Raw genomic sequence first — 26,013 nt, 5'->3', positions numbered from 1 at the left:
TCTGGCAGGCACACAACCAAACAGTGTCCTTCCGTGCGCCCTGGGGGGGGGGGGGGGGGGTCATGAAACGTTTCATGGAGCATGAAAACGTTGCATGGAGCACCATTTGGTTATTCGAAAGTTTCAAGTGTTCGCGCCCTGACGCTTTGTGGTGTTTCTTTTTTGTATATATTTATATGATTTTGCCAAACGGCATTCGTACTAAAGAGTGTGTGTGCTGACGCACTTGTTTGTTGACAAAGCGGGAAGCAATGTGTTAACAAATGTTATCACATAGGTTATGGACGTGAATGAACCTCGATGAGTACGTCGACCTTGGTTCTGGTGACGATATACCACACATGGCAAAGATTAAACTGCTACCTTCTAGTCGCACACCTTTGGGTGGTTCATCAGCATCGACTTGCGAAGTTGAGTATCCTGAAGAGCAGGTAATCAAAGTTTTCACTTTGCTGCTGATCAATAACAGCTGCTTTTTTTTTTTTTCGCGTACCCTACAACACCTACTGGAAAATATTGTGCATCCCATACAGTGTGCTTCCACATGTTATAGGTGCCTGAGGAGAGCAGCTTTTTTGACCTTCAAGAAACTTCGGGCATCGAACTTACTGAACTGTAAGAGAATCACTTTTCAAATATTTATTTTCTGTGTACTTTCGGAGTACCTAGAAAGTGTGAATCATCGTTTGAAAGTGTGAATGATCAAAATTATTTGTTGAATTTGCCCCTTTTTAAAATGTGAGGTGGAGGGGTTGAAGATATTTGTTCTATGGCTAATTTATTATTTGTATCTGTACATGACATCGAACCACACTTAATGTACATTATTTCGTCTGTTTTTATGTGTGACTTCAAATTTCAAGAGGTTCAGACAGTCATTTTTTTTGGGGGGGGGGGGTCATCAACTCGCTCCTCTAGTTACTACAGTGAGTGTATAGTGATAACGAAACAAAATTTGTCAGTACAGCAGGACATACATTGTACAGTAGACTTTCTTTAAGACGAACTAGAAGGGATCGCGGTTGGTTGTTTGTTTTATGACAAATTCTGCCTATCAGAATCCCCTCCCCCTCCCCGCAAATGTGTGAATGTGCCAAGCGGATTGAAATATTCCTTCTAGGAAAATGTGCTGAAATTGGGCATGCAAACATGGACATAAGAAGAAAGTCGACACACCCACAAATGCCGATCAGCTTTACCATAAACATTTCGATGTGTTGCTTAAAAACATTAAAAGCAGTAGGCTTACAATGTGCAAGAAACGACTAGAAGAAAACATTTGTTTGGCTCGATTTGATGAAATATATGCCTCCAAGTACCATATGTTCGTAAATTTAATGCATAGAACACATTCCATATAATGTTCTCGACTGCCATGGATTGGCCATTGTGTGAAGGAGATGACCATGCTTGTGACCCGTTCGACGGGAGTACTGGCACTGCTAACATGGTCTAGTGCACTGTAAGTTTTTGTGCTCGTTGTCGCTTTCGCTTTTTGTTTACTTCCCTTGTGTTTGGCTCTACGGAGCACAGCACATAGGCCCTAAGCTATTGTGTTTTCTTTTGTTCTCCTTCAAACTCCAGCTAAGGGGTGGGGGAACACAAAAGGACCCAATCTACCTACGTCTTTATTCCTTTCTTTGGGGACAGCCAGGCACTCCCTGCTGACCTTCACTCCCTGTTGTTTCTTCCAAGCTTATCTTGAGCCCTTGTCATTTCTGCTCCAGGAAGTGTATTTTCTTGCTTGCCTTTTACATGGTCTTTGGCAGAAAGGTGCAATGGTACTTCCCCCCTCAAGCTATGCCAGTTATGCCCCCCCCCTCCGTTCAAGCCACCCAAATGACCATCCTTTACCCAGTGGCGGTGTACCCCTCAGGATTGCACCGCGTCAAAACAAAACCCTGGTGGTGATGATGCCCGTGGCTCCTTGCCACCTTATGTTTGCTTCAGTATGTTACTACCATTGACTTGCCACTGTGCAACATAAACTATTATTTATGCTAAAAAACGGGTGCTTCATTTGTGGTTCTGGTTCTTGGAGGTACATTTTCCTGCAGCAATCTATGACGTAACATTGCCATAACTTATCTTAACTGCAAGCAACTTGGTTATCACTGTATAGGTCCTCTTGTGCGGATGATCACGGCTCCTCATTTGTTCTACCAAGCTTTGGAGCTCTGCATAACATCATTACTAGTGGAGAAACTATCACGTCATCTTTGCAGCGAAAAATTGTGGATGTCCTGTTTGGCGAAATGCTGAAGTTCACAATGTAAGGCGATTTTTATCCTAGTTTTTTTTTTCGTCCCTTTTACTCTGAGTTTCCTTAATGTCACTTTTGACATTTGTTTAAGCTGGTGCATATCCATTGCAAGCATCTACTGCACCTTCCTTTGTCTCCTGTTTAGCGCTGTTTTTTATACAGCGCAGCTCCTATGCGTTAAGCGGTGTTGCCATTGGTGGTGTAACCCAAACAATGAAAAAAAAATAAAATGAGAAAAAAATTATTGAAAGGAAATCGAACCCATGCCCTCTGCTTGGCAGTCAAGTAGTCTGCCTCGAAGGGATGATATTTTTCTTTATTGCTTTTTTTGCACATCATACAGTAGTGATACAGTGCATAAACATAGCAGACAGAGGTAACAAGCAGTATGGCTTATGTAGTCATTATAATTTCTTTATATGCATATTAAGTGCTTCTAGTTTTTTGAAAAACTCTTAAAAGGGGAAGATGAAAACTTGCGATGAAATGTCCATAAACAGGGATTGTGTAGAGTGGAAGTTTCTACTAACAGAGTTGTCCTCCTCAAGGCTAGAACAGAACTGATTTCTTTAGCTCTAGTGTGTGTATACTTTCTACCCTAGCGAAAATTCTGATAGAAAAACTGATAGGCTATCAGGTTATTGACAGTTGTATCAGTCTATAGGTGTATCAGTATATAGGTGTATCAGTCTGTGAGTGTATCAGTCTATCAGTGTACCAGTACTGGTGTACCAGCCTATAAGTGTAGCATTCTACTCTGATAGGCCCACAAGCGAATCGGTGCTTAGCCAACTGGCAGGTGCACCGCTACATGGGAGCAAGCAGGACACAAATATGAACACGGAAATCAAACAAAATATTTTATTTGATGTGCCAATCCTTGGTTAATCTTTTGACTTCATAAAGTCATTAATTTTGTTTGCCAAAGCTTCATTGTGGAGCTTCTTCATTTGCTCAACCTCTCCAATCAGAACGATGTGCTTCAAAAAAATGGTTGAAGACATATGCATGATCAAAAACAAAGCAAGTTACAGGCACTTATTAAGCGACAATTATGTGCACTATAAACAGAGGAGTCAATATGACAAGAAAATAAGTAGGAGTGCTACTAGTCTGCCTCTCTAACATTGTTTAAAATTAGTTTGTGGATTCTTGCATAAAAGTACCCAGCTCCAGTAGACAAAAGCTACACTTGAAGCTTTAGTAAGTAATTATAAAACAAGTTGGCAGTGAAACCTCGGCTGATTACGTGCAAAAATGGAGCCACCAACTTCCATGAATCTTGGTCAGATTGCAAAATTCCCCCTACCTGAAAACACAGCATATGTTTCTTTCTCCGAGGGAGATTTCGCCTCCCCTTTAGACCGTTTGGAGACTGCGCCAGTAACACTTCTATCGACTAGGCCTGCTGTATAAAAAATGGCAACGGCCGCCTCACGAACAAAACGGGTCTGTCTTTTCAAGCCCATGGGGTGATTGTACAACCTCTTGGGAACGGCAATTCCTTTGCTCCGATGCACCTATAAAACAAGTCAAAGATGATGTGGACACATTAGTTTGTCAATGCACATTTTCTCATTAAAGCAAAGCATTATATCTTCAAGACAAAGCATACTAGAGTTTTATGATACCTCTCTGTCAGTGGGCACATAATTGATAAGCGGTGCAGCCTCCCTCACACTTGAGTGGGCTACTTCAGGGCTGTCCGTGGTCGCTGTGGTGGTTCCAGCGTGGCAGCACATAGTGGTGGCAAAGGTGCAAGTCGTTTCTGTTTTTGAGGCTTGCGGCTGCAACACCCGCATAGGACAAGGTTCTTTGCTGCAATGAAAAAGTAGAGTGTGCAGAAATAAAGTATATTGCACCCTTAATTGTCACGGTAGCATCCTAGGTGTGCATGGTCAAATAATATATATGATAAACATAGCATGCAGTTGAGATGTGCAATTAAAGTGTAATGATACGTTGCATGTCACGTCTCAAAACCATGGTGTGATTATAGGGGATGCCGTAGTGGAGGGCTCAAGAAATTTTTACCGTGTGGTGTTCTTTTCAATATCGACCACACTGTGAAAGTTGTAAAAGCATATTTTCAAGTGATTAGAAAAACATGCATGCATCCCTGCCATCCATGAGCTTACATTGCATTCTGAATTTCAGCAAAATTGCACGCTATAAGAATAGGGCAACTTGCTGCTGCATACAACCCTAGAAGCAGTGCGTTACACAGCTTATGAAGAAATGATAAACCTGTTGGGAAATTTTTGCTGCAAAGGGCATTTTCCAGTAGGCTTATTCTTTCTAATAGTTTTGTATTTTGAGCCCTCAGCATATATATTCACTTCTTTCAGAAGCTCTTTCTCTTTTCTTTTTTTCAGCATCAGCAAACAGCAGGCCTCCCTGCTGCTTTTTAAAACGGTTGCTGACGTGCTTTGTCTTCTGCTTAACAGCAGCTTGACGTCGTGTTTCTTACAACTGCAGACAACCCAACACACAAATTTCACTGCTAGTTCGCAAGCACAAACAGGGTGTATATCTGCACAAGCAAACATAATTTTAAACCAGTAAATCGTACAAAAAATGTGGCTAAGCTGCGCTCATACCACAATAGAATAAAATAAAATAGCTATTCAGCATACTGCAACTTTACTACCACCTTCAATACGAAGTTATGGCGCCCGCGCAGTAGTGGAGCAGCGATGCTCTGATATATTCGCTAAGGGGGCGGGGAGTATATCAGAGCATTGGTGCTTCATGTGTGACACGGCACTACGTGCAGAGAGAAATTGGCTGTCGATTATAATTAAGCAGCAGTAGTACATCAGCCGCAATGTCAACGATAGCCAAACTTGGCTGTCGGTAATAATTACGCTGCAAGTAGCATATCAGCTGCCGCGTGACCAATTGCAACTTACTTTTTAAACGACTCATTGTCCACTTCATTTGAACTGCAGCTATCGGAGGAGTCGCAATCGGGTCTGCGGAATGGATGGTCGTTTTTCTGTTGCATTCCTTGCATCATCCTCCATGCCTAAGAAAATATGACCGGTAAATAACTTCAGAATGACTGCTTCCTCCTCTTTGTTTTCGTATTGGGAATACAAGAGGCGCGGACTTACCGTAGAGCTTAATCACTTGAGCGTGATAGCGGCCGCAGTGTGTGTTATCCTTCCAGAAGACCCGGTACCACTTGTGAAGATCAAAATCGCCCGTATCCTTCGGATTGATGTACTTACATGTACTTACGGGGACTAATAATTTTTAATTATCATCGCGAAACCAAACATCTTGAAGAATTGCGAGTGTACAGGCGCAATACTGAGCAATTAAGAAATGCAACAATGTTCACTTGCGCTAAACATGCACCAAGGCCGCCACGAACACGAACTTGCTATTAATGACGATGGCAGTGCCATTTGTGGATCTCCTGAGTAGTTTATGCAACCACGAGTCCACGACTTCTTCCTCAACACAACGCAATTTAGTTTCTAAAAACAAAAATATTTATTTGCAAAAAAACATTTACTTCATGTTTTTACAACTTTATGGGGTAGTTTTTTTAGAGCTCACAGCAAATAATATATAAACAATGAACGCAATTACTGTAAAATGGTGATGCTGTGCGTAGCCTCCGAGATGGAAAACGCGCAATGACGGGCGCGCAGCGGCAATTTCAGAGGTCATGCGCTGTGTTGCCATATTTGCATTGGTTAAGCTAGGTGGCGCTAGCCGCCGCCCAATTTAAAGGGTACAGTCATATAAATCTATTCATCCACCCATCTATCACATCAATATGGCTACAATCATCTAGCCATAATGGCAGTCAGCGACCACCATGGCGACGACCACCTTCCTCCGTGGCGACCACAGTACAATACACATTAAGCACGCAAAGGGTCACTACCTCGCGCCGTGATCTCGCGGCACATGTTATAGTTTTCGGCAAAATCTGCGCTGCGTGCTTAACATTCAAGGCACAGCAAGCAGGTTTTGAATGTCAAGCCTTGGTCGATGTAATCGATCTTTACCCGTTCGCTTATTATCAGTCCCGCAGCCTCACTTTGCGTGGACACCATCAAGCGTGCTATTTGAAGTTTGTGTCAAGCTCGACGAGAGATGGATTCAACTCAACCCCAGCCTCGATCAAAAAGAAAAAGAAAACGCTATTTGGAGCCTGGATCGCAATATGTAGTACCTCGGACAAGGAGTGGTGGAGGTGCAGTCTGCCAACCAGCTACACTCAGCAAGAGCATTCCTCAGTCTTTAGCTGGTAATTGATGTTCTGGAGTAGCGGCCTTCGACACGCGAAGTCTGAGTGATGTGCATGGTGACAGCAATGAAAATCCTGATCCCGACGACATTTACGGCTTCCAGAAAAACTCGCTCAGCGATTCCGACCGGACTGCAGATGCGGCTCGCGACAATGCTGGCCTGAGCGACACTTCTTAAATGCAACAATGGCATGTATTTTACACTGGTGTATGTCAATAAACTGCCAGGCTCTGTGTGTGTGCTCATGTGCGTGAGGCTTACATCAAAACTATTCAAGAACACATCTCACATTGGTATTTGCTCAGAAACAGAGAAAAAAAAGTTGTGCTTTTGCCGAAGGATGTGGCCAGTGTATTTGCACATAAAAGTTGGATGTGTTTGCTATGTTGCTGATGTACCAAACTTGTTTAAAACATGTGAGTTTAGCAAGGTAGGACAACTAAATGTTGGCATGATCCTTTTTCTTGTTGTTCTCTTCACAGCTGAACTTTTCTCATGGTAGGCTGTTTCTTGTGTGTGTTTGTGGTGTGTGTGTGTGTGTGTGTGTGTGTGTTTTGCAGTCAAATCAATCAATCAATCAATCAATCAATCTTTATTTTTGCATAGTATGGTTACATCGTTAAGGATATGCAGAAGAGGGTCCCAAGGTCAGAAAAACCGTACCGGGACCCTCTGTACATGATCATTAGGTAAGGATTACAAAATATGCACGAAAATGGAAAAAATAAAAGAAATATCAAGTCAACCTAAAAACAAGTGTACAATAGTTATACAGAAAGAATACTACGATAACAATAATAGGAGACATCAACATTTTTCGCGTAAATGCTTTAGCCTTAATTAGTACATGGTTTTTGATTTATCAATCTTGAGAGGATTACAGGCAAGTAATATAGCAGGTCTGTGCCACCACTTGGACTTTGTGAAAAGACACACCTGTGAATAACAGATGCTGCTATCAACATATCAGCCAAGTCTTGCAGCTGCAAGTGACTTTTTTCATATAAATGACTGTGCTCACTTCGAATTTTCGGATGCCTGTATGTGGTGTAAAACATCTGAAAGCATGCTATTGGCCTATAGCCAAAATAAGTCAAGAGCAGCGTTTTAATCGAATGTGCTTCTTGCCACAGTGTGCTGCCACATGCTGGCACTGCTGTCCAAAATCATCTAACATTGCATAGTCACACTTGCACATGGGAATGGCAACACGAAAAAGCTACTGTGTTTCTTCAAGCATGCTCTAGCTCATAATGTGTGCTTACATATTGCACTTCTTTACTGCCATTCCTCCCTGTAGTTTTCGGCGCAGCTTGTTGGGACCGACGAGAAAAAAAAGAAAGCGGTTGAAGTGTGTAATAAACCCCTCAACTTGCTTTGAAATATTTCTGGAAGTGGATTTGCCAGGCATTAAGTTTTGATGATAAAGTCAATTAATGATTACTCAAATAAGCATTTCATTGTTTCTTTAAAGTATCTCATCTAGTATGGATTATGACACTAATGTAGTGGCTCATCATAAAAGGCAAAGCACTATGTGGGAGAGACAGCTGGTGTTGACTTGTGTTGTGAAAGGGAAAAACTGGAGCACCACCCGAGGCTTTCGAATCCACGCCGTTTGGAAAAATTATTGTATCAGCATGCTCATCTCACAGTAGTGGAGTGATTATTAAGTTATCTCCCTTGGAATGTTTTCTGGCCCTATAACTTAAAATTCAGAAATTATGTTAATATAGCTCTGTGATGAGAAGTTTTGTTTGCATTGTTTCAAGTTATGTTTATAGCTGTTATCTGATAAGCTTTGGATACTAGTATCTTGAAATTTTTAGATGTCATCTATCATTCTCAGCATTAACTGTGTTGCTATCTGGTACCTGCAATCCCATTTGTACACAGAATAAAGCGTTCAACTAGGCTGAAAGCTGCTTTGCATATTTAAAGCTCAGTTTGTCAATTATGCACCACCATGAAACATTGTACATTTTATTCTACGCATCCAAAAGCTGCCAGTTGCACTCTTTGAGTCATCATAATATATCACACAATCGTCGTCAAGTGTTCAATAGAAAACACTGATACACTAATATACACGCAGAAGTGACCAATCACATATATGTGGGCAGTGTGTTAAAAAAAAGAACTACCATTGAAATGACAGTAATGAATCTTATGAAGGTCCTATAAATGAACAAAAAACTAAAAACCTATAGCCTAATATATGCCATATAAATGACCAATCAAACTTATTCAAAAGCTGGCAGCACTGGTAAGACTGTGTATCAGTCTGATATGAGACTGGTAGCACTGGTAAGAAAATGTATCAGACTTATATGAATGTCTATAAGGACTGGTAAGACTTTGTATCAGTCTGGTACAAGACTGGTACAACTTATAGGAAACTGTATCAGACTGATTCAGACCTCTATCAGAATTTTCGCTAGGGTACCCTCTCCTGCATCTTAGCAAAGGAGAGAGAGGGGCATCATTGAGTATGTTGGTGTGAGAAAGTGGGGGAGGGTGGAGTGCTGTGACGAATAGTATGAGTGAAAAAGAACAGTTATTTCACTAATAACAATAATAAGAAGAAAAAAAGGAATCTGCGGGGAGGTTAACATGTACACATGTCGCTGAGTCCTGGTTGTTTTAGGGGCTGTGTCGGTTTGAAATCATTTCTGATTCTGTGCTTGATGTTTCTACAAATTGCTGTGACGTCTGAAGAGTTAGGGTGTAGTCTGTCCCAAGCAAGTAAGTTGCCAGGGTCCTGGTGAATATCGGCATGGTGGATGACATCTATGTTTTTGTGGCCGTGTTCAATCTCCAGAACGAATTTTTCAACCTTACGTGATCCACCTGCATGAGCTAGCAGTGTGTGCAATTGTGTAGTTAGGGATTGGTGTTTGTTGGTGATCCTAGCTAGAACTGTTAAAAGGGTGACTTTTGCATGCGATCTGCTTTTCAGGGCCTCCACAGTGATGTTACCGTTGTTGTATGTACAGCCGTTAGTAACGCGGTGAATGATGAACTGCGTTGGGTGCTGTCGTGCAGTAGCAATCAAATCTTGCATGTCATGTGTCATGGCTCGGCTTTTAAATTTAATGTATGGTGCATGTTGCCCTCCCAGGAAGTGGTGGTGTATGTACTTGTACTGATTGTCTCCAATTAAAGCTATATGCGCTAAAGAAAGTAGAGGACACTCCGATATTGGGTCTCTAATTTTAATTTTACAGTATGCAAGAAAGTTCGTAATCACTTGGCAAAAATATTCGTGAATAAGTAGTGTATTATTGTCAGTATGTGGAACTGCAATTGATCTGAAATCCATTTACAGAAAGACCTTCTGCCCGAGCCATGTTGGGCAAGAAATCGCATTGCCATATGTAATATAGCATTACAGAAGAGTAATATAGTAGCCAGTCGTCACAGTGATAATTGCCCAATGAGTGTGTTTTCACACATAATTTTTTATTAGCCACATGCAGCATAAACAAAGGCCACACAGTACAATACAGACATGTTGTGGGTACTTTGGTTATCCACAAAAATTGCTAATAATGGAAAGTGGATGCCGTTTTTTTTCGTAAAAATTGAATTACGCCAAAGTTTATACCTTATTATACAGTCTATACTATAAAGTCTATACTATACTATGTAGTCTATACACAGTCTATACAGTCTGTACTATAAATGCAGCTGGCCTTACTCAATACCAAGCTGCACTCAGAATTTTCATTCGGCAGTACCGTTGTTGGTGAATTTTTTCATTCCGGATGGTGTGTGCATAATGTCGCACACTGCTTTACATTGCATCGATTTGCACGATGCATGAGATCTGTTTTTTTATATGTTATTGTTCATCTTCCTACTTCTAACCTTGTCATGATGCCCTCTTGATCAATGTAAGTTTCCTTAACTGCATTGTGTCTAAGCATCTCCAGAAATATTTTTTTTTATTTTGCAGAGTGCCAACACAACAATTCTATAGCAGAGTTGCCCTCCAGCTTCTGGAAAAGTATCCAAACCTGGCAGATGTGATGGGAACTGGATATGTAAGTCTCTTTAAGACTTACAGATTACTACATGTTAATGTACAGTATACACTACTTTGGTATTCAGCAAGCATTATATTCCCATTCCATCACCATAGAGTTTCCTAAGTTTCTATTTCGGTTACCTGTGCCATGCACGTATGGGTTTTTAAACACTACTGCTTTTATAAGGCTTTGGGCGTGAGTAGTTAATGTAGAAATTAAAGACGTACGTAATCTGCCAAAGCTAAATTAACATTGCTGACATTTAGGATACTGTAGCCATAAAAGTATACAAGATGACAGTGCTCTTAGTCTTAGTAGGTAGGGAGCAATAATTCCTTTGACCTAGTAAAGTTTGTTTTCTACCCTGGGATTCATGGAAGATAGCACTCAGAAAGAAATTCAAGAATGCAAGGAGGCATATGACAGCAGATGAGCGCCTAAAGGAGAATAGAGAAAAGTTTGGCACAAACAAAGCATCCACAAGAACATCGGATGACGAGTTCCGAAAGAACAAGAAGGCAAAGATGGTAAGATTCCCCATAAGGCATGTGCCCTTTGTGCTTTATTCATAGGATATGAAAGTAACTAACCTTTCGTGTAAAACCAGCACAAGGAATAACAAAGAAAGATATATGTACTGATTTCAAACAACATACTTTATTACACCCAAAGAATAAATTTATACAAAGGTTATGCCTGCACGCTGCACCAAAATGCCATGGGCTGAGATATATATCTTTTTTTTTAAAGATGCACAAGTGGCTGGTAACTGACTCTTCTCCACTTGCAGGAATATCAATTCTCTCTGTTAAAGATGAGAGCCTAGCGCATGCACATCTGTTTACGTGCTTGCCCATTTTAGCTGCTTATATTATCAATCTTGATAGTTTAGTTCCTTCAGTTTAGTTTATTAAACTTTTCTATTCCGAAGGGCTCACAATTACGGAATGTAAAATTTAACTCCAGTCATCCATTGTTTTCGTTCTTTACTAGATTGAAATTCTCTTTCACTGTGTTGTAGAGCTTGGGAGTGTTGCTATGCCTGCGAGTCCACAGCGAACGGCCGTGCCTCTGAAAAAGGCAATCGGTGTCAAGGCCAGCCCGCCTGACGCGAACAACTCAACAGCGTCAACAGGCGGACGGCGCCTTTCTGGCGTGCACGTGCAGTGAGTCATCCCAGCAAGCGAGCCCGTCGAGTAAACAACGGGCGTCTTCATGTCTGGGGGTCTGACGCATTGCGCGGCGACCCCATTGGAGGAGTCTGCCCTGACAACCAGCGGCGCTTCTGGTTGGACATTTGAGTCGGACCCGGTGCATATAAAAGAAGCCCTGCGGCGCGTCGCGATCGGCGGTCCTAGGTGAAAGCTGACATGTGTGTCAGAGCGGACCCGTTTGAGAGCAGACCTATGTGTTAGAGAGGAGAGCTCGGCTCTTCGAGTCTCTGTCGGCCCCAGTGCCGAATTTGTAACGCCTCTGTATATAGGCTGTACATAAACCTTGTTTAACTCATGATAATAAGGGTTGCAGCGCAAGCACGAATGTGCTAGAAAAAACAGACGAAAGTCGAGGTATGGAAGGCAAAGAGGACAACACGAGCGCTGCCTCTTTGCCTTCCATACCTCGACTTTCGTCTGTTTTTTCTAGCACATTCGTGCTCGCGCTGCAACCCTTGTTATCATGATCTCAAACCAACTAGCCCAAATCGCCATTCTTCTTGTTTAACTCACCGTCGTCTCGTCCGCTCGTCTATCAGCTCTGCGCAGAAGCAGTCGCGAGCTGAGAAACCTACGCTACCAAACGGCTGGTGACCTTCCTTGCGGAGTTCGAAGCAGTGGCGCCTTCGGGACCGTGTTGGCGTCGCCGTCTTTCGAAACAGTGGTTGCAGCGGTGAGATTTCGAGGCGCCCTTCGTAACGTCGTCGGAGGTGCGTGTCGCAACAGTTGTTGGCAGCTGCGGGATCGGCCGGCGTCAGCGACATCTATTCGGTGAGTGCCTGATGTTTTCCCCTCAGTTCACCAGACTACTCTAGCTCAGGTTGTAGTAGTTTATAGAAGGGCTGTGTGAAGCATTGAAGTGAGCTTTGATCGTTTCAAGCCAAGTCGAAGCGCTTTGAAACCAAAGTTAATGCAGAGGGGGTAAACACGGGAGTGTGAAAAATTGCTTGCGCGTCTTGCTAGTAGGCTTATAGTGGGTACGGCAAGTAGATTTTTAACAGGGGCAAACAGCAAGAGGCTAGTGTGGACGATGGAGAACCTTAAAGTGAAGGAACTCATCGAAATTTGTGAGGAACTCGGCATTACTTTGGGCCGTGCGAAACGAAAGCAAGCGATCCTTGAGATCATGAAGCATGAGGGAGTGTCGGCTGAGGAAGTCGATGAGGCCTGGGTGGATATCAAAGCACGCCGCGAAGAGGCTGAAAGGCGAGAAGCTCGTGAACGCGAAGAGGCTGAAAGGCGCGAAGCTCGCGAGTGCGAGGAGGCCGAGAGACAGGAGCGCCTGGATCTGAAACGAATAGAATTGGCAATCCTACAGTGTTCGCAGGCGCCTAGCGTAGCTTCTCCAACAGTTCAGGTCAGCGGTTATAGAATTCGGGATCAACTGCCACCGTTCGTAGTAGGCGAGGACATGGCGAAGTATCTCGTCAAGTTTGAACACGTCTGTGAGCGAAACACTTTGGAGCGGTCTCATTGGGCGCGGAACCTGTTAGCTCTTCTTCCCGGCGAAGTGTCCGACGTGATAACTTGCTTGTCGAGGGAAGCGTTTGAGAGCTATGACGAGCTTAAGGAAGTGCTCTTGAGAGGTTATAAGTTGTCACCCGAGGCTTTCAGGCAAAGGTTCCGGTATGCTAAAAAGGGGAATGAGTCACACGTTGACTTCGCGTTTCGTCTTAAAGCCGATTTGATTGAATGGCTCAAGGGCGAAGGTGTTTATGACGACCGCGATCAAGTGGTGTAATGCGTTGCATTGGAGCAATTCTACCGCTGCATCGAGGAGGATGTCAAACTTTGGCTGCAGGACAAAATTGGTGAAGTACAGCTAAACAAGGCAGCAGAGTTAGCTGAGGAGTATTATACTCGCCGAAAGTTGCATAGCAGGGCAGTGCGCGTTAAAAAGGATGAAAGAAAAGAAAACTTTTCAAAGAAACCTGATCAACGAAAACCCGCTCCGCACCGTAATTTCAAAAAGGACCCGTCTCTTACGAAGGACACTGTAGGGGAAGGGCAAACAGAAGCGGAGAAATCGAGTGATGTTCCTAAACATCACTCGATTTCTCCGCTTCTGTTTGCCCTTACAACAAACTGATACACAACATACTGATACCACACGGGCGTTTGAATCACGGAGGCCACTAATCTGCTACAACTGCAAAAAGGAAGGACACATCGCGATAAACTGTCAGGAAAAGTTTGCCTTCGCAACAATCCGAGAATCAGAAAAAAACATGCGGTTGCTGGAGCCGTATCTCCAAGAAATTAGGCTGAATGGGAAAACGTGCCGAGCACTTAGAGACTCCGCGGCAACCATGGATGTTGTCCATCCTTCATTGGTGTCTCCGGATGACTTTACAGGAGAATGCGCGTGGATCAGGCAAGTCGCCGAGGAGCAGAATGTTCGCTTACCAATCGCCACCGTTGTCATTGAAGGCCCGTTCGGTACGCTTCGCACCGAAGCAGCTGTGTCTGCCGCTCTAAACGATCGTTTTCCTTATCTTTTCTCCAACAATTCAGAGCAGCTTCTCAAAGAGCAGGGTAAATCGTTCTTCCCCAACTTAGCGTACATGGCCCTCACGCGATCGCAAGCGCGGAAGCTTTCGCGGAAGCTTGATTTTGTTCAATGCGGTGAACTCTCAAGTGACCTTGTCGGCGGGTCGACGGAACCCCAGAAAAGAAATTTTCCGCGTGAGTCATGTGAGCAGTCACGCGAGCGGCCCGTCGCGGAAGCGACCGGCGCGGTATGAGTAGGGGAGACGACATGGCGCCATTGAATCAGAGCGAGAGGGCTGCAACGCTCTTGCCTGTAGCGGAGGGTTGGAGCGAGCTGTCGAGGGATGATCGAGAGACGCCCATTCAAGAGCAGCGCGAGGACCTCTCGAATAAAGCGCCAGTGGAAAGCCACATGAAAGCTTCACAAATGTTGTCGGAGTACTACGACGAATTGGCAAAGAAGCGCGCTTTTGAAGTAGGAAGTCAGGTAATGCTGCTGCAGCCATCCAAAAGGAACAAGCTTGAGGTTGATCGGGAAGGGCCTGCCAATGTAATATCGAAGCTTCCCGATACGAATAATGAAGTGAAATTAGGAAGGCGGCCGAACAAAATTTACCACAGTAACTTGAAAGCAGTCGTAAATCAGCTGTTGAATGCTTCAAAGGAAGAGGAAGCAGAAATTTTTAGTTCTTGTGAGGTAATCGAAGGGGGATCGAAAGTAATCTGGGAGGAGTTGAACCTAGAGCCTAGGTTAAGTGAAGTCCAGGAGGAGGACCCGAAAAGGATTGTTTCCGAGTTTGGATACGTGTTTTCGGACCGTCCCGGAGACACGACGGTGATCGAACACGAAATAGAGCTAACTTGTGAGGAGCCAATCCCTAGCAAGCGGTATCGTTGTTCTCCTGTGGAATGTCGCAAGTGTGAGCCGCTCTTGGTACCGCATAGGTATCGTCGCCTAAAAGTGACCGGTTACTGAGGAGCGTGATACTCCGACAGCGCAACTTTCACGTTCGCTAAAGAAAAGGAAAGCTAAACGCTAATGCAGGTGCATTGAGCAGTGCGTTCTAGCTAGTACCTTCTCAACCTTTCGGTTTCTCGCTGGCGATTCGGGGCAAAATTTTGACCTCATCACGACCTGGGCTGAGCGCTCTCGTTCAGAGTGATCTCAAGGGGCCAACTTTATGTGGTATTCTAATTCGTTACGTTGTTGTATGTGTAAAAAAAATTTGAGCTCTCATTTTAAGAGTCTTGTGTCCCACATGTGCCTCTTGATGTAGAGGAAACGAAATTCCGAAAGACACGTAGCTAGGTCATAGTTGTACTATACTTTGTCTGGTCTTCTGTCGGGTGACCGAGGGCGCTTGCTTGTGTCGTGTGTTGTCTGTTGTCGATCCGTTCTTGACAAGTTGCAGAACCATCGACAAGTGCTGAAACCAAAGATTGTCAGAAGAGAGACGAGCGAAGCTGGTCGACAAGTTGTGGCGACAAGCCAGTGGAGCTGGGATCCGTCGTCAAGAATGGGATGTGTTCCCGGAACAGAGTCTGGAGCTGCATTCTCCCCATGGCCCTGGAGGCGAACCTGGAGGGACCTGGCGAACGAGCACGCCTGTCATCCGAGCCCCGTGGAAGCAGCTCGTCTTTTCGGCGCATTGTCTGGCGGCGGGGGTGCTGTTATGCCTGCGAGTCCACAGCGAACGGCCGTGCCTCTGAAAAAGGCAATCGGTGTCAAGGCCAGCCCGCCTGACGCGAACAACTCAACGGCGTCAACAGGCGGACGGCGCCTTTCTGGCGTGCACGTGCAGTGAGTCATCCCAGCAAGCGAGCCCGTCGAGTAAACAACGGGCGTCTTCATGTCTGGGGGTCTGACGCATTGCGCGGCGACCCCATTGGAGGAATCTGCCCTGGCAACCAGCGGCGCTTCTGGTTGGACATTTGAGTCGGACCCGGTGCATATAAAAGAAGCCCTGCGGCGCGTCGCGATCGGCGGTCCTAGGTGAAAGCTGACATGTGTGTCAGAGCGGACCCGTTTGAGAGCAGACCTATGTGTTAGAGAGGAGAGCTCGGCTCTTCGAGTCTCTGTCGGCCCCAGTGCCGAAGTTGTAACGCCTCCGTATATATGCTGTACATAAACCTTGTTTAACTCACCGTCGTCTCGTCCGCTCGTCTATCAGCTCTGCGCAGAAGCAGTCGTGAGCTGAGAAACCTACGCTACCAAACGGCTGGTGACCTTCCCTGCGAAGTTCGAAGCAGCGACGCCTTCGGGACCGTGTTGGCGTCGCCGTCTTTCGAAACAGTGGTTGCAGCGGTGAGATTTCGAGGCGCCCTTCGTAACGTCGTCGGAGGTGCGCGTCGCAACAGTGTGAATCCTTTCAGCATAGAAAGATTTTGTTATTAGATACGAACAAGTCATACTATAACAAAAGCTCCAAGGTAATAAGTGTGTAATTAGTTCAATATTGTTTTTTATATCGTGTCAATATTAGAGGAAAAGACCTACCGTATTTACTCACGTAATTTACCCAATCGCATAATGAACCCACGCACTATCCACCTTGGTCTTTAAGAAAAAAAATTTTTGTATCATTTTATTTTGGTGTGATATTGAGTGCCGCTGATGATAATAAAAATGTTAAATTGAGCCAATAGATCACAAAATATTGAAGCAATAAAGTCAACGCCTAGTTTTGCAGCCAGGCTAAACAGTTGTGAGCAGGGCGAATGTGGACAACGTCAATCAAAATTTGCAGCAGAGTGTCACCTGACGAATGCAGGAGAAAGCTCTTTGCTTATGGCACCCCGCATGCATGGCGGCAAGAGAAAAAAGCGAAAAATAAACGCATGGCTTTTCAGATAGTGGGCATGTGGCATAAAAACACACCATGCCCCGTCATGTCAGAGGCCATGCAAACTTCCCACCGCGCCATCGGCGCTTCGCCCGAAATATTTGTGTGCCGCCATTCGGCGCTGCGTTCTTGATATCGGGTTTGTCGTAAGAAACTTAGTTGGTGTTGGGACTCCGGGTCCTGCCGGTCTCGTTTTCGGTAGCTGGCCCCGTCGCAGGATCCATCGTCCAACAATTCAGCGAGAAGAAGCGCCCGAACGAACGACAGAGATTTATTTACATGTGGAGAAGTGATCAACTGATCCAAAGAGAGAAGAGAGAGAGATACAAAACGTCTTCGGCATTTTATAGCGCCGCGTTGCCAACACTGGGCGCATTGTCCGCATCGTCAGCCAATACGGTGGCCCCGGCACCTCGGCCACGAGGGAGGGGGAAACACACCTCACAACACATGGAGTGGCACAACCTAACACGATGTCCATATATGGTCACGGCGCCCTAAAAAATGCCCAAACATGGTCACGAACGCACAGCAGATTCCGGAATTCTCCCGGGGAGAGGGGGGAGCCTGAATGGGGAGGTGGGGGTCGACGACACAGTCGGTCAAGAACCGGTTCTCCCCGCTACTCCTCTTGCTTGGTTCCCTAGGGCCGGTCGTAACAGTCTCTCGCGCGGGGGGGGGGCGGTAAAGATCTCGATGGGCTGAGGTTTGCAGCCACTGTCCGGAGAGATCAGCGCCGGCAGTCGGTTTGGTGACGACCGTCTTTGATGAAGTAGAGGGCACCACCTGCTTCATTGTGGGCTCAACAGACATCACATACGCACATGAAAACACAACTACTCAGGCGGTGAGCGCCGGACAATTCCGCCAAACTCCACCAGGCAATTTTCCCCTTTAACTGATATTAAGAGAAATACACAATTTATTCAAAATGTTACTCATACGTTAAGGTGACACAAAACAACAACACTGGAAGCACACCGAACCTGAAACCCTGGATAGCCGTGTCTTCAACGTTTTCAAACAAGTACACCTAGAAGAGTAAAAAAAACAATCACTAGCCCTTGTCTAGGTCAGGGAAAAAATGCCAGAGTTCTCGAGACATCCTCTCGCGTCAGGGACATCGACTTAAGCCATCAGCGTTGCCATGGAGTACACTCTTTTTGTAGCGTATTTCAAACGTATATTGTTGCAAAACGAGGCTCCAACACAGCAGGCAGCCGTTCTTAGAGGACATGGTCTGTAGCCAGGTGAGAGGACAATGGTCCACTTCCACAATGAACTTGCTTCCGGCAATATAACAAGGCAGTTTCTGGACTGCCCAAACCAAGCACGCACATTCCTTTTCGCTAGTGCTGTACCTGCTCGCAAAGGGTGAGTTTCCGGCTAACATAGAGGACGGGATGCTCTTCATCCCCCTCATCCCTTTGACTAAGAACTGCCCCCATGCCTCTATCCCTAGCGTCGCATTGGACTATGAAAGGCCTCGAGTAGTCCGGTGAACTAAGCAAAGGTTGGCTCGACAAGGCCGCTTTCAAAACGCGGAAAGCCTTTTCTTTCTCCTCATCCCAGTCGACCATTTGGGGCTCGGTCTTGCGCAACGCGTCAGTAAGAGTGCTGGCAATGTCGGAATATCTAGGGATGTACTTACGATAGTAACCAGCTATTCCAAGAAAAGCCCAAATATCGGTTTTCGTTCGGGGCAGGGGAAAGTCTCGGATAGCTGCCACTTTCATTTCAGAGGGACGGCGATGCCCTCGACCGATAACATGCCCGAGATAGAGTACCTCTGCTTGTGCTAGCTGACACTTGGGCGCCTTTACCGTTAAACCTTCTTCGCGTAGGCGTGTCAATACTGCTCTCAAATGCGCCAAGTGTTCTGGCCAGGACGAGGAAAACATGGCGACGTCGTCCAAGTAAGGCAATGCGAAGTCCTCTTGACCCCGCAAAACCTTATCCATTAAGTTTGAAAAACAGTAAGGCGCGTTCTTTAGGCCGAAACTCAACACTTTAGGGCGGAATGTCCCCAATGGTGAAATAAATGCAGCATACCGGCTCGCCCTCTCAGTTAGCGGCACCTGCCAGTAACCTCTCAATAGGTCTAGCGTTCAGATAAATTCCGCGCTGCTTACCCTCTCGACGCGTTCCTCAATGTGGGGAATTGGGTATGTCTGATCCTTGGTGATGAGGTTTAACTTACGATAGTCTACGCAAGGACGCGAATCTTTGCCGTGTACCTCCACAAGAATTAACGGGGAAGTGTAATCACTTTCACACGGCTCAATCACGCCCAATTCCAGCATCCTGTTAACCTCTGCTTTTATTAGCTCAAGCCGGCGAGGTGACACCCGATACGTCTTAGATCTTACCGGTTTCGACGAGGTAAGCTCTATGTCATGAGTGAGGACGGATGTCCGGCCTGGCTCGCTTACAAATCTGTCCTGAAACTCGGTCAAAAGACCACGCAATTCCTGCTTCTGCTTCATTGTCAGTTGTAACTTTGTTACTAAATCCTCAACTCTTTTCTCGATCGGGACTTCGTCCGATTCGGGAGCTAATTCAGGGATTTTTGCCGGAACCTCTTCCGGAATATTTAAAGTCATGTTCACGATGGCTTCCCTCTCTTTATAGGGTTTGAGTAAGTTGCTATGATACACCTGGTGTACCTTACGACTTCCTGGTAGTTTTACCACATAGTTGGTGTCAGACAATTTTCGAGTAATTTCGGCCGGGCCGACCCATTGCACTTCAAGCTTATTCTTTTGGGAGGGCCTCAACAACATGACCCTGTCTCCTACAGCAAAGTGTCGCGCTTTAGCTGTCCGATCGTAGTAAAGCTTAGCCTTCTGCTGTGCTTTGGTCATCGCACTCTCGGTCAGTTCTTGGGCTTTTGTTAGACGATCCAAAAAGGTGAGGACATATTCCACTACTACAGGATTATCACCCTGACCTTCCCACGACTCTCTCAGCATACGAAGAGGAGACCGCAGTCTGCGGCCGTAAACAAGTTCCGCTGGCGTAAACCCTGTTGTCTCATGTGGTGCAGTTCTTAGTGCAAACATCGTTGCAGGTCAGCACATTTCCCAGTCAGTTTTTCGTTCAAAACATAAGGCTCTTAACACTCGCTTCATCACGGAGTGAAGCTTTTCTATCGAGTTCGACTGCGGATGGTAGACTGAACTATGCAATAATTTCACGCCACACCGCTTTTGAAAGGTTGTCGTTAAGGCACTCGTGAAAATGGTGCCCTGGTCTGATTGTATCTCGGCAGGAAAGCCTACCCGGGCAAACACGGACAGAAGTGCGTTCACTACTTCCACGGAACTTAGCTCTTTTAGCGGGACCGCCTCTGGAAATTTAGTAGCTGGGCAGATTAAGGTCAGGATGTGACGGTAGCCTGAAGTTGTCTTGGGCAAAGGACCTACTGTGTCAATTACCAACCGACGAAAGGGCTCCGTGATTACGGGTACCAGCTTCATTGGAAATTTCGCCTTATCTTCCGGCTTACCCAGTCGCTGACACACATCGCAAGATTTTACAAACCTCTCTACATCTTTAAAGCATCCAGGCCAGTAGTATTCCTGTAAAAGACGATTTTTCATCTTCTTTATGCCTAAGTGGCCTGACCATGATCCTCCATGCACCAAACTAAGCAAATCCTGAGGTACGACTACCTGGTCAAACTCTACTCCTTGCCTATCTAGATATTTTCGATAGAGTATGCCGCTCCTCTCTTGGAATCTCACATTTCGTTTGGCGATTCCCTCTTTTGAACTGTCCTGGAATTGCTTAAGCGTCGGGTCACCCTTTTGTTCGGTTATTAATGATGCGGGGCTCACCTGCCGCAGCCGACTGAAATTATCCGAAGTTGGCATGACACACAACTCTTTTGTAGTTCCTAGTACATGGAATGTGTCACCCTCTGTGCTATCCTCTGTACTACCAGGAATCGGCTTGGGAGCAACGGCATTTTCTATTTGCTCGGTCAACGAGGCGTAATTGACCCCTTCCAATTCGGGAGGAGGTTCATCGTCGGCTTTAGGAATGGTTGCCTCCGCGACTACGGCTTCTGCAGGATGTTCTCGCACAAGTCGATTTGTTACCGTGGTGTCCAACTCTCAACCAGGCCCGTTGTCGATTTGAGGCTTGTTTGCCTCAGTGAATGTTGCTCTCGCAGCCAGCGCACGTGCCTTCGATCTTGTCAGTGCCTGCACTATGCCTTCTCCCAACGTTAAACCTTTCTCCTTCAGCATTTGATCTGACTTATTTGAAAATAAGTAAGGATACTGAGGGGGTAGATATGGCGATACCGCGGCTTCCGTTTCCAACGTACCAAATGCGCTTTTAAGGACAACTTTAGCTACGGGAAGGCACTGACTGTTTGCTTCTACGGCTTGTCTAATCCAGGCACAGTCTCCTGAATACTGTCCGGACTGAACAAAAGATAGATGAACTACGTCCATAGTGGCTGCGGAGTCTCTAAGAACCCGACACTGCTTGCCGTTCACGGTAAGGTCGTACACATAGGGCTCTAACAACTTCTTGTTCTCGTTGGCTTCATTTATAGATAAAAAGGCCATCTTTTCTTTCGGGCAATGTTTCGCGAAGTGCCCTGTTTCGTGGCAATTGAAACAAGCCGCCGGTTTTTTCGCCTCAAATTTCCTTTTGCTTGCCTCTGCCGACGCCCCATGGTTAGATGCCTTGTTTTCCTCACCCTTTTGTGCGAGACTTGTCGGTTGTTTTCTAAACGGCGCCTTATTCGGTAGTAGGAATTTTTCCCTTTTAGGCTCGCTGTTTGCCCCGAGGGCACGGCGCGTAACGAATTCTTCAGCGAGCTCTGCGGCTTTCGTTACGGTGTTCACGTCCGGTCTATCCTGCACCCAGAACCTCACCTTTTCTGGTAACCTTTGATAGAATTGTTCCAGACCGATACACTCGAGCACCTTGTCATGATTCCCATACGCCTTTGCCTCTTTGAGCCACTCCGCCATGTTGGCCATTAACTTGTAAGCAAACTCCGGGTATGAATCATTGCTCTTTTTTACGGCGTTGCAAAATTTTTGTCTGAAACCTTCCGCTGACAACCTGTATTTCTTGAGAAGGCTCGACTTTACCTCACTGTACTCGTCAGCCTCCTCTTTCGTGAGGCGCGCGATTACTTCTGAGGCCTCCCCCGGAAGTAGGGACAACAAGCGTTGAGGACATGTATCCTGGCTGAAACCTTGCCTTTCACAAGTTCTCTCAAAGTTGACGAGGAACAGCCCAATGTCCTCCCCTAGCTTGTACGATCTCATTAGGTCCGTCATTTTGAACCTGACCCGCTCTGCGGTACCGGATGCCTCGCTGCTTCCTGCTCTACTATTATGGCTAATCTCTAGCTCGAGGTGCTTCATTTCAAGCTCGTGCTTTCGTATCTTATCTGCCTCGGCTTCTGCCGCTTTCCTTTCGGCTTCCGCCGCCTTTCCTTTGGCCTCGGCCGCGGCCGCCTTTCTTTCGGCCTCTGCCGCTTGCCTCTCCTGAATCTCCTCGACACATTCTGACAGCTCGTCATCCTCCGCCCCCAATGCGAGAATCACCTCTATCAGCTCTGGCTTTCTTTGAGAGTCCGACACCTCCAGATTCAACTCCCTTGCAAGTAGCAACAACATGGACTTTCGCAGGGATTTCAGATTCATGGCTGCCTCCAGTACTGCTGTCTCTGTTCCACAGATTCCTGTCCTGCAACTAATTAACCTTGACGGCAACGACAGCTCTTGGTTCCTGCCTTGCCTCAAGTTTTCCGTTAACTTAGTCTACAAATAAAGCTTCAAAAAGCTCTTATACGGAATCCTGCCCTGCCACTTTTAACCTTGACGCCACTGACAGAAAGAGCTTAACCAAGCTATCACACAATTTCTGCCTGACGCAAGTTACCTGTTAACCCAATGACCAAGACAGCCCCTCTCTACCAGCTTTTACTTAACACATAGAGTAAATGCCTGGTAAAATTTAACAGAGAAAGCCGGCACTCACCCAGTTCGCAGTCATGTCTCCGGCGTCGTGCCTCTCAGAAGTGCCGTTCGATTCCCTCTGGAAGTCGATGAGCTCGTGTCATCCTTTTCCTGTCGTCCCGTTGTTGGACTTCGGGCTCACTCCGTCCAGTGGTCGCTTTCGGGGTTATCGGCATCCCGCCGCTGCCATCCAGTTGTTGGGACTCCGGGTCCTGCCGGTCTTGTTTTCGGTAGCTGGCCCCGTCGCAGGATCCATCGTTCAACAATTCAGCGAGAAGAAGCGCCCGAACGAATGACAGAGATTTATTTACATGTGGAGAAGTGATCAACTGATCCAAAGAGAGAAGAGAGAGAGAGAGATACAAAACGTCTTCGGCATTTTATAGCGCCGCGTTGCCAACACTGGGCGCATTGTCCGCATCGTCAGCCAATACGGTGGCCCCGGCACCTCGGCCACGAGGGAGGGGGAAACACACCTCACAACACATGGAGTGGCACAACCTAACACGACGTCCATATATGGTCACGGTGCCCTAAAAAATGCCCAAACATGGTCACGAACGCACAGCATATTCCGGAATTCTCCCGGCGAGAGGGGGGAGCCTGAATGGGGAGGTGGGGGTCGACGACACAGTCGGTCAAGAACCGGTTCTCCCCGCAACTCCTCTTGCTTGGTTCCCTAGGGCCGGTCGTAACATTGGGGACACACCTACTGCACAAGGCGCGTTCGGCCGGTACGCTAGCCACATGGCTGGTTTAAAAGTTAAAGTTGATGGAGCATGCGCTGGAGCATGGGAACCAGGCGGCTGGACTGTGCACGTTTGTTACGGGAGAGAACAAGAGCTTCGGGATACAAAAACCCAAAAGAAGTAAAGCTGGCATGCGAAATTTTCGCTGTTATAACTCCCGTGACTTTTCTGCCGTGTAATACCCCCCCCCCCCCCATTTTGCATTAGCTTTTGTGAAATAAAAGTGTGTTCATTACGCGAGTAAATATGGTGTGTCTGCATCGTGTCTTGTGGCAGTGCCTCTGTTCATAGTCACTGTAAAATGTTCTGTGGAAATGAAATTGGTGCACCTTCTATCACCATAGGTCGGCAAACTCGCTCATGAGTGGACTCACTCAGATTGTGGAGTGAATTCGCTTGAGAAAAATTTTGGCGAGTCTAAGTCCAAGTGAGTCAGTTTGATGAAAATATTTGAGTCTGATTCTGAATGAGTACATTTGAGGAAAGCTTTAGAAATTTTGAGTTCGAGTGAGTCCTGAGCGAAAAATCTATTTATTGATGAAGTGTGAGTGATATCCATTTATTTTGCCGACCTATGTCTGTCACTCCTGTTTTTTCTTTTGTTGCTTCTGTGCTGGATAATTATCACCATGCATTGACAAGGCCAAACAACGCTGTGTTTATACCATTGTAGATAAGAAAAGTTCACGATTTTTGGTCAAATATATATGTAATCTCTATAAGCTCTCAACATCTCCCTGGTGCCATATTGTGCAACTGAGAATGTAGCCTGCTCTGAGATCATTTGTTGCCACATATTTTCATCCAGATTAGTCGGCAAAAGTTTGAGTTTAATTCAAATTTCTGCCTAACAATTCAGGCATTGCCTGAGCTAAATGTAGATTAGAAAGTTGCATTGCTGTTCCTAACTGGAATGGGTCCTAGTTTTCATGATGACTCAGTTCAAACTATCATCTGGTACAAATACTTTGGATGGATGTAGTAGTCATTAAAAATGCACTTTGGTATACTGTTTTGTTAATCGGTAGTTTAATGACATGGTGATTGAAACCAACTGCTGTTTTCACGCTCTCTAGAGCACAGTAACATCTGGATGGCAATTTACAGGGTGGGCAGTTTAGGGTGGCAAAAAAATTTTCAGATGGAATAAATCAGAGTAATCCATTAAAAAAGCTGTGTACTTATTACTGCAAACGGAAAGAACGTGCACTTAATTGAAAAAAAATATCTAGTTTTTCTCCAACCTAATCTACAAGATTTTGAAATTTGTTTTATTTTCGTCGTAGAAGAGAAGTTGATGTGTTGACATATACGGCTTGGTCAATTGAGTACTGCCTCAGAAAATTGTGAAGCAAATATACTGTAACTTGGTAATGTCTACAGAACGTTACTTCTGTCTATAATTAAATAACTAAAGCATTTTTGCTATGCCAGTCATCTGTATGCGATTTTCATTGTATAGTTATGTTCTGGCATAATTTCCTTAGAGACATATTGTGCAAAAACAGTGTTTCAACTTCGTTTTTGTTTTCTTTCTTAGTGTGTGTCATGTATATATTGCTCATCCTACTTGGACTTGTTCTCAGTGTTCCATGAATAAGTGTATGAAAATTTTTCCAGGAGTAACTATTGGTGAAAGAGCATGGGTCATCTGCATTGTATTTATTCTTACAGACCGTCGATGCTGCAGTGGAGTTTGGTGAAGATGAAAGCAGCCTTCGCTCACATGAAACGTGGCTTCTCGAGGAAACAAAACAACCATTGCCTAACGAGAAGGAAATTGAGGCACAGATGGAACTGACTGCACAAAGGCGGCTAGCAGGCTTGGCGAAAATGAGTGTCAGGGAAATCAAGCAGCACTATCCCTACCTAATGGACTCATGTCGAGTAAGGCTATTTTTTATTAAATGTACATTATGACAATAAGCTCCTAACCTTTATTTATACATTTGAAAGGAAACAAATTAAAAATAATTTACAGCATTGATATAAATAGCACTCTTTAGTGTTTGTAGTGTCGCTTGCCTTCATGCATTTCACAGTGTGAGACTATAAAAAGTCCCACAGTTAAAAGAGCCTCAACAAATGATATCGTCTTTTTTCCTGTTTTATGATACTAGTACAACTAAGCATCACTACATTGTTATATTTATTGCAGTGTATT

General features: G+C 45.3%; 1 protein-coding gene across 1 annotated transcript; it reads left to right on the top strand.

Annotated features, from left to right (window-relative positions):
* The first annotated feature begins 176 nt into the window (after positions 1 to 176).
* On the top strand, positions 177 to 12,125 carry LOC142776812 (uncharacterized). The gene is made up of 5 exons (XM_075881167.1): positions 177 to 431; positions 554 to 615; positions 2,123 to 2,272; positions 10,491 to 10,578; positions 10,944 to 12,125. Exons 1-5 carry the CDS (start codon positions 291 to 293, stop codon positions 11,133 to 11,135), a joined length of 633 nt encoding a protein of 210 aa, XP_075737282.1. The 5' UTR covers positions 177 to 290; the 3' UTR covers positions 11,136 to 12,125.
* The last annotated feature ends 13,888 nt before the right edge of the window (positions 12,126 to 26,013 follow it).

Source organism: Rhipicephalus microplus, chromosome X, assembly GCF_043290135.1.
Source record: "Rhipicephalus microplus isolate Deutch F79 chromosome X, USDA_Rmic, whole genome shotgun sequence".
In the NCBI taxonomy this organism is placed as follows: Eukaryota; Metazoa; Arthropoda; class Arachnida; order Ixodida; family Ixodidae; genus Rhipicephalus; species Rhipicephalus microplus.
The sequence above is the reverse complement of the archived record's forward strand: the minus strand, read 5'-3'. Positions and strand labels throughout refer to the sequence as shown.